We start from the raw sequence: 14821 nt of genomic DNA, 5'->3' as shown, positions 1-14821 counted from the left end.
CGTTGGAGTGTTTCTTAGAAGTTCACTATTATTTTAGTATGCTGCTTAATCCAGGTTTCTCTGCCTTGGCACTATTCACATTTGGGGCTGGGTAATTTCTTGCTGTGGGTGTGTCCTGTGCACTATGTGATGTTTAGCAGCATCCCTGGTCTTAACCGCTAGGTGCTTGCAGCACTCTGCCAGTTGTGACAACCAAAATTGTCTCCAGACACTGCCAATGCCCCCTGGGGGTGGGCGGAAGGGGTGCTAAATAGCCCCTAGTTGAGAACCATTGGTCTAACTGAACTAGTTCTTGCTGTGGATTTTTTGTTGGCAAGATACACTACCTTATTTCTGCAGGTAGTGTAGAATAGGGGGTAAGGGCATGGATTCTGTCTGGGATTGGGTACCAGCCTTTCTATTTACTACCCGAGTAGACTTGGGGGAGTTATTTAATCTGTCTGTGCTTGAATTTCCTTATAAGTAAAATGGGGATAATAATGACTACATGAATTATTACATGTGAGTTGCTGGAACTATGGTAGGCGTATGATAAGTACTCAGTAATTGTTAACTGTTCTTCTCATTCCCTTCCCAGAGGAACAATGAACACGAGTTCAGTTCTCTGGTCATTTTGCTCTTCGTGTCTCTAGTGGAGAGGGCCTTGGCAAAGAAGGGGAAGAATCAGCAGGAAGCTTTTGCCTGTTTGGACTGTAATCTCCACAAGATCCTTCCCCATTGTATCTGCAGTGCCTGGCCTTTGGGCCTGGCACATACCAGGAGCCCAGTAAATATTGAGTGGACAGATGGGTGCATTGGCCACAAATGAAAGGATACATGTCTGCCCAGGTTCTTGGCAAGAATGTTTCGGGAAATTGTTAACCAAAGCCAAATGCCTTTGCCAGTTTCTAAACTGCTCCCATGGTGCTGCCTACTGAAACGTCTCTCTGGAGGGCCATTCTAGTTGTATCCCGCTATCGCATTGGGAGCGTGGAAGTACTGTAACTGCCAAGGCCTTTCAGGCTGGCTCTTGTCTTCTCCCTGAAGACTGTTGAGATTCTAGGAATTTAATAGTCCTGATAGATCTGATTTTTCTCCCTGGTGTAATTGGCCAGACCAGAAAAGTGAGGAACTAAATTAACATAGCTTCCTGACTTAAGTCTCCAATTAATTCCATCATTCATGTAAGTCCAGCCTGGTAAGTTCTTGCTGGGCAGCTGTGTATGGAAGCCTCTTATGATGCACAGATGTAAACAAAGTTGATTTTTCAACTTTTCCTCTTTACCTTTGTCATCTGCCTTCATGATTATGTTCAAATACGTATTATAGAAAAGCACAAATTACAGTGATTTATGTAAAATAGAGTATTTCTCTTTCAAGTTAAGGCGATTGAGTGGTAAGTTGTGGCCAGTATGGAGACTCTTGTAGTCATCAGGAGGCTAGGTTCTTTCTTTCCTTTCTGTTCTATCATCCTCAGCATATGCCTCCCGTCCTCAACAATACCTCATGATCCAAGATGGCTGCTGGATCGCCATTTATCATACCTTTCCTCTGGATGGTAGGAAGTTGGAAGGGAGGAAGCCCAAAAATGTATCACTTAGTTGTCCACCTTTTAAAGAAGGCTTTGTGGAATTTTGAAGCAATGTTTCTGCTTACATCTCATTAGTTGGAACTTGGCTTCATGGTCACACCTAGCTACAAGTGTAGTACAGGAAATGTAGTTTTACTTAGGTACATTGTTGGACACAAAATTTATATATATATGGGGAGAGAGACAGAGGGAGAGAAAGAGAGATTTTTGATTTTAAATAAGAAAGAATGGATATTGAGCGGTAGGTGGCAACTCTACCACAGCTGGTTTGAGGTTGACTTTGGTTTGCCCCTAGTTCAAGGGACCCTTGTGGTGCCAGGTGGCCCTACACTGGAACGGGTGATAATCTTACCTCTCTTTTACTTCATATAAGAATAGATCCTATATATATCAAAACATCACATCGTACACCTTAAATACAAACAATTTTTATTTTGTCAGTTATACCTCAAGAAAGCTGGGGAAAAATATAAATAGATCTAACTTTCCAGTTTTGTCTCTTTGGTTGGATGGGTTTTCTTGGTCTGGTATCCTTGTTTTCTGAGGGATGGATCCCATGTTCAGTATGTTTAGACACGATTCCTTTTAATTTCACACATGAAGGGAATTCCCTGGTGGCCTAGTGGTTAGGATTCTGGGCTTTCACTGCCATGGTCCTGAGTTCAATCCCTGGTCAGGGAACTGAGATCCCACAAGCCATACAGCACTGCCAAATAAATAGATAGATAGATAAATAAATAAATGTCTTTATTTAAAAAAAATAATAATTTCACACATGAAGATGTTAATGGTATGTTTTGCCAGCACAATGTTCATCATTATTTATTATCATTCTCTGAAAATATTCCATAGTCCTGATGTCAGCAAGGTGTGCTCTTTGCCTTCCTCTTCAATATGGTAAATGAATTTGCATTCATTCATCAAGGCCTGTTTTTTTTACCATGGCTGTGCAAGATGATCATTTTTAGGCTTAGAATACCGTGTTGAGAATCAGTTTAGTATTTATTCCTGTGCTCAGGTCAAATCCCAAATTCCACTTCATTGAAACCATAACTCAGTGTTTCCCAACCAATCCAACCATCATCTTCATCGTTAGCATTTATTGAGCACGTACTATGTTTCAGGCAGTATTCTAAGTGCTTTACTGCAATACTAGTATCACGTTTTATCCTTCCAAAGACCCTATGAGGCAGATACTAATATAATCCTCATTTTAGACGTGAGGAAAGTGTGGGACAGAGAAGTTAAATAATCAGCTCAGGAAGGTGAGGTGTCACAGTGAGGATACAAAGCCAGGCAGCCTGGCTCCAGAGCCTGCCCTTGGCCAGGGCAGGACTGCTTCTCTAGGAGGTTAATGCAGAGGGTGTGTGAGTGACTAGTATACAGGAATGCAGGATTGGGAAGGATTTTGTGATGATATCTGGTCATATTTCATGTCTGTCTTGTGCATTTTGAGTCACATTTTAAAAGCCAGGAAGCAGGGCTTGACTCTCACTTGACAGACAGGGATGGGTGACTCTGTGGAGGATGGAAAATGTAATTGTCCTGGAACCTTTACTGTGTTACTACCAATCGCTTTAGAACACTTAAAACAATTTGGAAGATCTTTCCTTCCATCTTCAGCTATCTTATTTCCCTGTGTGTGCATAAAGTTATCACACATGAAAACTGTTCAATACAAGTCTCAAAGGGCACTTTTGGTTCCCATGCAAACAACTTCTGTTGGAACAAATGGAAACCATACAGATATACTAACACAGTGAGAGTAAGGGATTAGTATTGATCACAAAGTAGTAAGTTCCCAAAACTTACTCACTTAGGCTAACTCTACTTTGGAGACCTATATCACTAGGAAAAATATAAAAGAAAAGAATATTAAAAACACCTGAATATCTAATTGTTGAATAAGCTCTGATAGTAAATCATTGGAGTATAATGTCCTATTAAAAATGACAGGCGTGGGGCTTCCCTGGTGGCGCAGTGGATAAGACTCTGTGCTCCCAATGCAGGGGGCCTGTGTTCGATCCCTGGTCAGGGAACTAGATCCCACATGCATGCCGCAACTAAGAATTCGCATGCCACAACTAAGGAGCTGGTGAGCCTCAGCTAAGGAGCTGACAAGCCGCAACTAAGGAGCCTGTGAGGCGCAACTAAGGAGCCCACCTGCAGTGACTAAGACCCGGTGCAACTAAATAAATAAATAAAATAAATACATAAATAAAATAAATATTTTTTAAAATGACAGGTGTGAGATATAGGCTTGAAATAACTCTTAAATAATGTCAAACCTTCAAACCTATCATCGTGTGTGCATAATGATTACTGAACTCTGGACACTAAGAAGGATCAAAAGAGGAAACCGTCTTTCTGATACGGTAAAGAGGTCCATTGGGTTTTGTTTTGGCTGTTTTATTTTGTTGTTAAACGAAAGCCATGCCCTGCCCTCAGAAGGCTGGAGATGCTGACTGCCTAGGTTGTTCAGCCCGTATCATCTTTCCTGAATTATCTCATTTTGTTCCTCATCTTCTTTCCTTTTAGGACTCTCCCTCTGGAACCCAGACAGAAGTGCTCACATTTCCCAGCTCCCACCATGGTCCCAGGAGACAGAAGAGAGACTGGGTTATTCCTCCTATCAGCTGCCCAGAAAATGAGAAAGGCCCATTTCCTAAGGCTCTGGTTCAGGTACAGAAGGAAGTTCTCTATTTCTCTGGGAGGAATTTGGCAGAGAAGGACCAAGGAGAGAAAGGGAAAAGAGCCAATGTCAGAATCCTTCCTTGCTAATTCATTTCTTTCTGTTTTGTCTTCAGATCAAATCTAACAGGGAAAAAGAAACCAAAGTTTTCTACAGCATCACTGGCCAAGGAGCCGACGCACCCCCTCTTCATGTGTTTATTATTGAAAGAGAAACAGGATGGCTAAAGGTGACGGAGCCTCTGGATAGAGAACATATTGCCAAGTACATTGTGAGTGTCTCTTAAAAGCACTTAATGATGGGGTTACATCCTTTCAAAATTTTTTTGCTCAACTCACGCTGATCATAGATCAGATGTTCTGGACATTTGAAGAGCTTAACTTGATACCTTTAGACCTGTTGATAAGGAGAAATGACAGGAGAACCTGAAAAACTTGGGGGCTGTTCATGTTTTCCTTGTTAGGAATAAAGTGGGGAGAGTCCTGGGGCATCAGACATGATCTTAGACCCAAGATGTCAACCTGTTCTTGGGACTCAAAGTCCCTGACACATAGGCAGAGGCTGGTGTTGATGTTGGGGAACAAAAACTATTTCTGGGCCTTGAGAGCAGTGTGAGCTTAGGGAAGCTGGGAGGTAATGCTTTGATGCCAAACACAGGGAAGTCTGGGGGGAACGCTAGACTCGAGCAGCCAGAGCAAATTTGACCCTGCTTGGAACCAGTCAGAGTGTTTTAGGCTTCCACCTTTATCTCCTAGGCCCGGCCCCCAGCCCTTATGTGGGACATGGGGCTCTGAGCTGGTGGATGTGTTCTCCAGCCCATGGTCTCACAGGTCATGGTCTTAACCAGTGTCATGACCTCACTGAAGCAGCAGCACGTGTGTGGGGGATGTTCTGTGCTTGGGGCGGGGCAGGGGGGGTCCATGCATACTTGAGTGGGAGGGAGTGGGGGCCGGGTGGAGCCCACTCTGCTCTGGTTGGAACACTTCTCCCACCTTGTCTTCCCGAGTAACCCTCACCTGGCTCTTGCAGCTCTTCTCTCATGCTGTGTCTTCAGACGGGCAAGCAATCGAGGAGCCGATGGAGATTGTGATCACTGTGACCGATCAAAATGACAACAAGCCTGAGTTCACCCAGGAGGTCTTCAAAGGGTCTGTCATGGAGGGCGCTCTTCCAGGTACGTCCAGCAACGAGGAGATCAACACCCATCAAGAGACTTAGATGCTTTGCACCCCCAAGTGTTGGGGCTGGCGTTTGGGGTCAGACCCTTCATATGCACAGAACTTCTTTGGAACACACTGTTTGTGTGTAAAACATCCTACCTATAGAAATATGTATAAAATGTTTAAGCCCAGTTTAAGAAAAGAGCAGTTTAAGAACAACCTTCCCTGATTAAGTAACAGATCCTTGTTAGTAGTTTACAGACCCTGTACAATCCTTCCTGATCACATTTTTTCCCTCCTCCGTAAAGACAGCCACCACCCTGACTTTTGTGATAATCATTCCCTTGCTTTCATTTATCTTTTACCACGTGTGTACTTACAGTTTTGCCTACTTTTCTACTTGGTGACAAACTGTTTTTCCAAGGTGGCTGAACCAATTTATACTCCCACCAGCAATATATATCATGGAATTGTTTGACTTGTTTTTGGCCAATCTGTTGAGTGTGTAGTTATATCTCAACATAACTTAAAATGGAATTTCTCTGATTATTAATGGACTAAATAAGCATCTTATCATATGTTTGCTGACCAGCTGGGTTTCTTTACAACTTGTCTATTCAAATCTTTTGCCCTTTTTGTCTCTTGGGCTGTTTGTCTTTTGCCTATTGATTTTTCTTTTTTTTTAAATGACAAATTTTATTCCAAAAGGGCTCCAATAGTACCAGAGACATTGATGTAGAGTTTGAATAGTGTTTCAGGTAAAGTGAAAATGGCTAAAAGCAATATTTCTAGTTAATATATTTTTAGATAATGTGATTTTAAATGTTTCAGTTAAAATGTAATAAATATTAATGAACTTATTTGCAAAACAGAAACAGACCCACAGACAGAAAACAAACCTATGGTTACCAAAGGGGAGAGGAGAGGGGGATAAATGAGATAGACAACAAGGTCCTGCTGTATAGCACAGGGTACTTTACTCAACATCTTGTAATAAACTATAATGAAAAAGAAAAAATGTAATAAATATTAAAAATAGATGTTTTAGGGCTTCCCTGGTGGAGCAGTGGTTGGGAATTCGCCTGCCAGTGCAGGGGACACGGGTTCAAGCCCTGGTCTGGGAAGATCCCACATGCCGCGAGCAACTAAGCCGGTGCTCTACAACTGCTGAGCCTGCGCTCTAGAGCCCGCGTGCCACAATTACTGAACCCGCAGGCTGCAATTACTGAGCCCACATGCCCGGAGGCTGTGCTCTGCAACAAGAGAAGCCACCACGAGATGCCTGTGCACCACAAGGAAGACTCGACAAAGCCAAAAATAAATAAATAAAAGAAAGAAATTTATTTAAAAAAAAAATAGATGTTTTAGTATTTTATCTATTTTGACAGGTTTATACAGAATTATAGGGGAGTTTTTTTGTTTGTTTGTTTTGTTTTTAAAGGAGAACCACTTTATTTTGAGTAGTAAATGAAACTCCATTTATAACATAATAAACAAACGTTCCATCAATTTCTTCACGGTTAGTCCAAAGAACAACTGCTTTAATTAGAATTTACATTTCACCTTAAATATTCTAAAATCCATCCATGTCAACTTTGGAGTTTTAATCTTGCCTGATACTATGAAATAGGGCAAACCTTGATTGATGGTCAAATTCTTAATTTTTGCTGTTCAGCCACTTTTCTTGCTCTTGCTCTCTGATTCCATACATTCCAGAGTGTTCAGTGGACTTGCAATAAACTTCCAAGATGAAGGAGAATTTCTTGCTCATTGTTTGCCTGAACTCTTGACTTGTATTCATCTTTCTGAACAAAAATATGCTCCAAAAATGCCCACAAGTTCAGCTACTAAAACTCCTTTAAAGATCTGCTTTGCCAGTGGATCCATAGTACAGGCTATCCTGAGGCACGTACTTGTGGGGCTGCGCATGCCTGCCTATTGATTCTTTTTTTGAATTTATTTTTGGCCACGTTGGGTCTTTGTTGCTGCGCATGGGCTTTCTCTAGTTTTGGTGAGCAGGGGCTACTCTTCGTTGCGGTGCGCAGACTTCTTATTGCGGTGCGCAGACTTCTCATTGCGGTGGCTTCTCTTGTTGCGGAGCAGAGGCTCTAGGTGCATGGGCTTCAGTAGTTGCGGTGTGTGTGCTCAGTAGTTGCGGCTCGCGGGCTCTAGAGCGCAGGCTCAGTAGTTGTGGCACACGGGCTTGGTTGTTCTGCAGCATGTGGGATCTTCCTGGAGCAGGGATCGAACCTGTGTCTCCTGCATTGGCAGGCGGATTCCCAACCACTGCACTACCAGGGAAGTCCCTGCCTATTGATTCTTTTTTTTTTTTTTTTTTCCCTGCCTATTGATTCTTGAAGAATTGTTTAGGGATTCTGTGAACTAGTACTTTGTCTGTCACAAGTATTGTAAATATTTCCTTCTACCTTGAAGGCAACAGTCTCAAATGACCATTCTCTCAGGTGGAGCTGTGGCTAAGAAGCCAATTATAGAAATTTCTGGTATTTTTCCTGTTTTATACACTATTCACTCAGTGTAAGAGACATAGCAAAGATGTTTTAGCTTAAGGTTATTTATTCCCCATACTCCTCACCCACCCTCCCCACCCAAAATATCCTCTGGAAAAGCTGGGTTCTGGGAACACCACTTGCTCATTTGGTGGAATGCGTTCTTCCTCCCCTAGCGCTTTAGTCAGAATTTTGGAAATTAAAGTGTAGCTTGACTAAATCTTCTCCTTTGCTTCCAGGGACCTCTGTGATGGAGGTCTCGGCCACAGACGCAGACGATGATGTGAACACCTACAACGCTGCCATTGCTTACACCATCCTCAGCCAAGAGCCTACGCTGCCGCACAACAAAATGTTCACCATCAACAAGGACACGGGTGTCATCAGTGTGCTCACCACCGGGCTGGACCGGGAGGTCAGGGGTCAAGAGGATCCAGAGGGTATTGAGGGCAAATAGCTCGATCGTCTGGATGATGTAAAACTCTGCCGAGGCCAGTTGCTGCTTAGTATGGTGATGGTTCTGAGCTTTGTATCTAAACATTTGTCCAGAGGTTTGGGGCCAGGCAGGCAGGCAGGTTGGCATTTAAGCAGATGAGAAAATAATCTGTTTCTATGTGATGGGCTAGGCTGTGCCTGATGTGGCTGTCAGTCCTGACTCGGGTGTGTTTGATCTCTACAGAGTTTTCCCATGTATACCCTGGTGGTTCAAGCTGCAGACCTGCAAGGTGAAGGCTTAAGCACGACCGCAACAGCTGTGATCACAGTCAATGACACCAATGATAACCCTCCCATCTTCGACCCAACTACGGTAATAACCCTGCAACTCCTTAGAGAGTCTCCAAAGGTCCTTGGTTGTTTCCCAGTATCTCATGGGTGAACCCTTTGGAAACGTTTTCCAGACTAGTAAACTTGAAGCTAAAAAGCAAGCAGGTCGGGATGTCAGTTGTCTCTGCCCTCCTCAGCCTGGGACCTATTGACACAGGTTTCTGAAGTTGCAAAAAACACCTATTTTTAGTTTTTTTTTTTAAGGAACTTCCATATAAAGATGTTAAAAAAAATAAAAATAAGGAAAAAAAAAGCACCTATTTACTGCATGTCCTCATCTTGGTAGCAGATCTTACCAGGTTTTAGTTGTTCATTGAACAAATATTCTCTGGGTTTATACCAGACACTGTCTTAGACACTGGGGATATTATCACAAACAAGGCAGACGACACTTCTATTCTTGTGGAGTTTATAGTCTAGCTAGGGTGATGTTATACAACTTATACCGATTATCGTGTATAATTATATTAAATGCAGTCAAGGAGAAGGTACTGAGAGCTGTGTGAAAGAACCTGAAACCTTATTGTGTTACCTAGAAATCAGCTTAATGGTTAGTAACAAAGATTTGACTCTTGTGGTTTAAACAAACAGGGTTGACTTTTTCTCTTGTGTCACTAACGGTCCAGAGGTAGATAGTCCACTCAGTCAGTAGAAACCAAGCCTCCTTTATCTGCTTTCCCACCATCCTTGGTACATGGATTCTATCCCCATTGTCACCTTGTGGCCCAAGATGACAGCTGGAGCTCCAGCCACATCTGTGCTTCGTTCAAGAAGGCGGCAAAGGCGAGGGGGCATAAGGTCTTGATGTCAAGTCAAGTTTTCTTATTTCTGTGAAGACCCATCCCACAAGTTTCATTTACTAGCAACTGCTGTCTGCAAGGAAGACTGGAAATACAGTATTTTCTCTGGGCACGTCGCTGCCGTCAACCACGTAGTTAGTGAAGAAGAGGAGAGTGGATATTCAGTAGACAATTAGCGGTGTCTGCCACTCTAACCTAGCCACTGTGAGTACAGGAGGCTTAAGAAAGACAGATTAATGCCCTGCATCAAAAGGAAGCTTGATGAATAGCAAGCACTGACAAACAGTCAGTGTAATGAACCAAATGAGACCAGGTCCTACAGGACCTTGTGGACTGAATTTAGAATTTCAGAATTTATCCTGAGTGCAGTGGGTTGTTATCAAAGGGTTTTAAGTAGAAGACTGTAATGACCAGACATTTATGAAAATTACTGGTACCACTGAGAATGATGGGGAAGGCGGGAACGGGGGATAAGCTACAGTGTCAGCAGTTGGGCCAGAGTACGCTGAGAGGCGCGGACAGCCAGGGCCTTGGCTCCTTCAGGTACTCACAGGGTCCCTGAGTGCTGGCTGCTCCACCAACAGGAAATAAGGGCCATGCTGGTAGGGTGGGCACTTCTTCAAAGACTCATCAAAGCTTGGGCTCAAGAAAGGACTCCCTTAGCCTGAACCCTGGCTCCTGAACCCTGGCTCCACTGCTGGGTCTGAGTATGTCCTAAGTGACACATCCTTTTCTTTGCTCTGCAGTACGAGGGGTCGGTGCCTGAGAACGAGGCTAACGTGGTCATCGCCACACTCACAGTGACCGATGCCGATGTCCCCAATACCCCAGCGTGGGAGGCCGTTTACACAATATTAAACGATAACGAGAAGCAGTTTGTTGTCATCACAGACCCAGAAACCAATGAAGGCATTTTGAAGACGGCTAAGGTTTGTATCGTTCCTGGCAAGATGCAGAAATTGACAACGCAGCCAGAGGCCCTTGTCCCCTGGTGTCTTCTCTGAAGTAGATTAGTGTGGCCTTGGTGGGGTGGGGGAGGGCAGCTCTCTCAGATTCTGGTGGGGTTTGCAGTGACTCTTCAGGCTCATGTGAGAAATCAGGAAGCTCCCACACCACACCCTACCATCTGTTTTATTTTTATTATTATTATTTTTTATAAATTTATTTTAGGCTGCGTTGGGTCTTCGTTGCTGCGCGCAGGCTTTCTCTAGATGCGGCAGGCAGGGGCTACTCTTCGTTGCGGTGCGCGAGCTTCTCACTGCGGTGGCTTCTCTTGTTGAGGAGCGCGGGCTCCAGGTGCACAGGCTTCAGTAGTTGTGGCGCACGGACTTAGTTGCTCCACGGCATGTGGGATCTTCCCGGGACAGGGCTCGAACCCGTGTCCCCGGCATTGGCAGGCGGATTCTTAACCACTGCGCCACCAGGGAAGTCTGTACCATCTGTTTTAATATGTTCTTTCTCTGAAACATTTGCCCACCCCGCCATATCCACTTTGCAAATGAGAAGAAAAATGGTTTATGGTCTCTGCTATTTTGCTGGATGATTTTAGAAGAAGGGCAAATAAGCCTGTGAAAGATGTCTAGGAAACATGAACAGTAAGAAGTTGAGTGATTTCCTTGTTGAAGTTAGTCAAAGAGTTAATGAACGGATCCCTAACTTAGCGCCAGAGGTTTGAATTCCCCTTGAGCAAGTGAGCAGACCCTTCATTTCTGAATCACTTAGTACGTCATCTTAACTCCCACTAAACATTTCTTTGTTTAAATTTACTTATTTAATTAATTTTTTTTTTTGGCTTTGTTGGGTCTTCTTTGCTGCGTGTGGGCTTTCTCTAGTTGCGGTGAGCGGAGGCTCCTCTTTGTTGCGGTGTGCAGGCTTCTCATCACGGTGGCTTCTCCTGTTGCAGAGCACAGGCTCTAGGCGCACGGGCTTCAGTAGTTGTGGCACGTGGGCTCAGTAGTTGTGGCTCACGGGCTCTAGAGTGCAGGCTCAGTAGTTGTGGTGCACGGGCTTAGTTGCTCCGTGGCATGTGAGATCTTCCCAGCCCAGGGCTCGAACCCGTGTCCCCTGCATTGGCAGGCAGATTCTTAACCACTGCACCGCCAGGGAAGTCTTCCCACTAAGCATTTGATGTCAGCGTTTTCTGTTATTATTCTATCACCAAAAGAAAAAAGGTAGTAATTTGAGTTCCCGCCATACGAAAGGTCCTTCATAAAAGCTCCAGTTGATCCCTTACAGTGCCTCTGTGAGATAGTTCCTTTTCCTACTTATTTAGGTGTGGAAACAGACCCAGAGGTTCTATTGCCCAAATCACACAGCTAGGAAATGGCCAGGCCGGGATTTGAGCTCACTGCCGACTGATTCTGAACTTCATGTTCTTGCCACTAAACTTACTGGGGTTAGGGAGGTGGACAGGCAGGGTTGTTTGTCCATTTGCTGTCACACGGGCTGCATGTCAGCATAGGATGTGAACATTCTTATTGGTCTCAGGTAAATAAATGACTTAATGTGCTACATTTGTTAATAGAGGCTTGCCACTTGAGATTTCATGTAGCTCATCTTTATTTTTATTTATTTATTTTTTCATCTTTATTCTTTACTGGGGTTCTCAACATGAATCTGGTTGCATGTTAGTCATTGGGAACTTTTTAAAAAATATTGATGTCCAGACCCCAACCTCAGAGATTCCTATTCGCTGGCTCTGGGGTTAGGGTCCAGGCATGTGTTTTCTTTAAAAGTTCTCAAGTGAGTTCTTCTTAATGCAGCCAGATGTGAGAACCACTGATATATTGCTAACCAAAAAACAATAGTTAAGGATTTAATGGGGTTTTTTTCTAACATAAAATGTATTTTTTCTGCTCTTTAGGGCTTGGATTTTGAGGCCAAGCAGCAGTACATCCTGTATGTGGCAGTGACTAATGTGGCCCCCTTTGAGGTCACTCTCTCCACTTCCACAGCCACCGTCACCGTGGACGTGATGGATGTGAATGAAGCCCCCATCTTCATGCCTCCTCAGAAGAAAGTGACAGTGCCCGAGGACTTCGGCTTGGGCCTGGAGATCACATCCTACACCGCCCAGGAGCCAGACAGATTTATGGAACAGAAGATCACGTAAGTGTGAGGGGTTTTCCACTTACTGGCAGCAACTAGCTGTGTGCATACGTGTATGTATAAAATATTTTGTTCATGGCATTTTTATCATCGTTGGTCTGTGGAAGATCCTTCTCTTGTTTGGCTTATTTATATTTTTATCCCCATTCCCCACACCTTGTCCATTCCGTCCATGGTCAGCCATTGTCGGTTTACTGTGCTTCCTCTTTTTGAATTCACTTAGTGTAGTAGGAATGTGGTTTTAATTTACATACATGGTATTGTGTTATAAGTAGCTTACTGTTTCTTTTTTTGTTTTGTAAACTTGAAGGCACTTCTGTAATGTAAATGACAGCCACAGATGCTGCAAACACACATACAAACCAACCAACAGCAACACCACTGTGGCCACGTATGATAAAGGATGTTCTTATTCTTTTGAGAGCTAGGTCTGATGACATACTTGGTGTTCAGGTGTGACAATGGTGGAAACTCAAAGGGAAGACTGTTAAGCACAAACCCAAGCATGGCACATCTGCGTCTTTTTAGTAATAGCATGATTTCCAGAGATAACAAAGGCCTCGGTCACTTCCTCTTCTCAGAGAGAGATTCCTACCTGTTAATATTTACTTTAGAGGAAACTATTAGAATGCTCTGAACTATTTAGAAAAAAGGTTATGCAAATCCAGTATAGAGTCCCACTTGGTAATAAATTGAGCATGTTCTTGTTTGGAGGGGGAGGTGTTTGTGTTTTAGTATCAGTGCCTGTGACTTATTAAATGTAAAACAAACATGAAGTTTAAGTGCAGCTTCAATTTCTGAGTTATTCTGGGAAGTACTAATTCTATCCTGATTGGAAGGGCTCATAAATAGCTTTAAACTGTGCATGTGCACCATACGGATAAAAAGGATCCAGGTAGTGGTATTAATGGCTGCTAGAATCATTAGATCAAGGATGATGAGGAATTTTTAAACGGAGGAACCAAGCTGGGACCATCCAAACCTTCTGATAGATTTTAACATCTGCTGGAAGAGCAAGGACAGCCCAACATGAAGTGCCACTCGAAGTGATTCAACAGCATGTACACAGTGCCACTTAAATGTTATATTTGGGGGAGAAAAGAAGGGTTGAAACAGAATCTAATCAAACCTTAGGATTTGATTTTTTTTTTTTTTTTTTTTTTGTTTGCTGTACGTGGACCTCTCACTGTTGTGGCCTGTCCCGCTGCGGAGCACAGGCTCCAGACGCGCAGGCTCAGCAGCCATGGCTCACGGGCCCAGCCGCTCCGCGGCATGTGGGATCTTCCCGGACCGGAGCAGGAACCCGTGTCCCCTGCATTGGCAGGCGGACTCTCAAGCACTGCGCCACCAGGGAAGCCCTAGGATTTGATTTTGATGCAGTACAGAGAATGAAGAAGTTAAATGCCATGAGGAAGCAGTCAGCCAAATGCAGAATATGGGAGCTCTATGTCAAATGACCCAGTTTCTTTAGCAAATAATGACAGAAGGGTGGGGGTGACTGCTTAGATTAAGGATGTTGATTAAGAGAGGAATCAACCAATTGTAATGTGTAGACTATGCTTAAAGATGGATTCAAACAATCCAACTATAAAAGACACCCTTGAGGCAAATAGAGAAACTTGCACATAGACTTGACACTAAGTAATTATTATTTTTGCTAGGTGTGTTAGTGGCATGGTGATATTGTAGGATTTTTTGTTTTGTGATTAAAGCCTTGGGTTGTATGGTTTCCAGCCTCTGTTGATAGCTTAGCTTGTAGTAATGAAATAGGTAGTTCAAAGCATCTATTTGGGGAAGTTCAAGGACCAAGTCTAAATAGTGTTTGCAGAGACCCTTACCCCTGGAATAAAGACCACTCGATATATGTAGTTCATTGCTTTGCACTTCTAAGGACGTGAGGATAAGCCTACAGGTATCCAGGACCCTTTCCTCCTTCGATTTCTTTATTTCCCTTTCTGAGCCTTTCAATGACCTCGATAGATAACTGGGCAGTATATCTCTGTTTTTCATGCTTACGTTTCTTCTGTTTCTGGTATTCCTAATAAGGTGTGGCTTAACAGGGTTCTCTTGGCATTTTGAATAATTTTTGTGGGGTGGCTTTGTACGACCAGAAGGAGCTTTACCGTCCCTGGCACCTCCCATTAAATGCCAGTAGTGCA

General features: G+C 43.5%; 1 protein-coding gene and 1 pseudogene across 2 annotated transcripts in view; one reads left to right on the top strand and one right to left on the bottom strand.

Moving 5' to 3' along the window:
• CDH1 (cadherin 1) overlaps positions 1–14821 on the top strand; it is a 78906-nt gene that overhangs the window by 51001 nt on the left and 13084 nt on the right. The window contains exons 4-10 of one of the 2 annotated variants that reach the window (XM_027119470.1): positions 4109–4252; positions 4378–4533; positions 5292–5436; positions 8169–8344; positions 8609–8737; positions 10301–10483; positions 12418–12662. In XM_027119470.1, coding sequence (XP_026975271.1) covers positions 4109–4252; positions 4378–4533; positions 5292–5436; positions 8169–8344; positions 8609–8737; positions 10301–10483; positions 12418–12662 — 1178 coding nt within the window. Of the gene's footprint in view, positions 1–4108; positions 4253–4377; positions 4534–5291; positions 5437–8168; positions 8421–8608; positions 8738–10300; positions 10484–12417; positions 12663–14821 lie in introns of those variants that run through there. The other variant, XM_027119471.1, reaches the window with a different exon arrangement.
• LOC113627157 (protein CEBPZOS-like) lies at positions 7080–7458 on the bottom strand (annotated as a pseudogene).

Source organism: Aethalodelphis obliquidens, unplaced genomic scaffold (assembly GCF_003676395.1).
Source record: "Aethalodelphis obliquidens isolate GAN/ISIS:26980383/991018 unplaced genomic scaffold, ASM367639v1 scaffold20, whole genome shotgun sequence".
Taxonomy (NCBI): Eukaryota; Metazoa; Chordata; class Mammalia; order Artiodactyla; family Delphinidae; genus Aethalodelphis; species Aethalodelphis obliquidens.
Note: the sequence above shows the minus strand (reverse complement) of the source record. Positions and strands in the feature narration are given on the sequence as shown.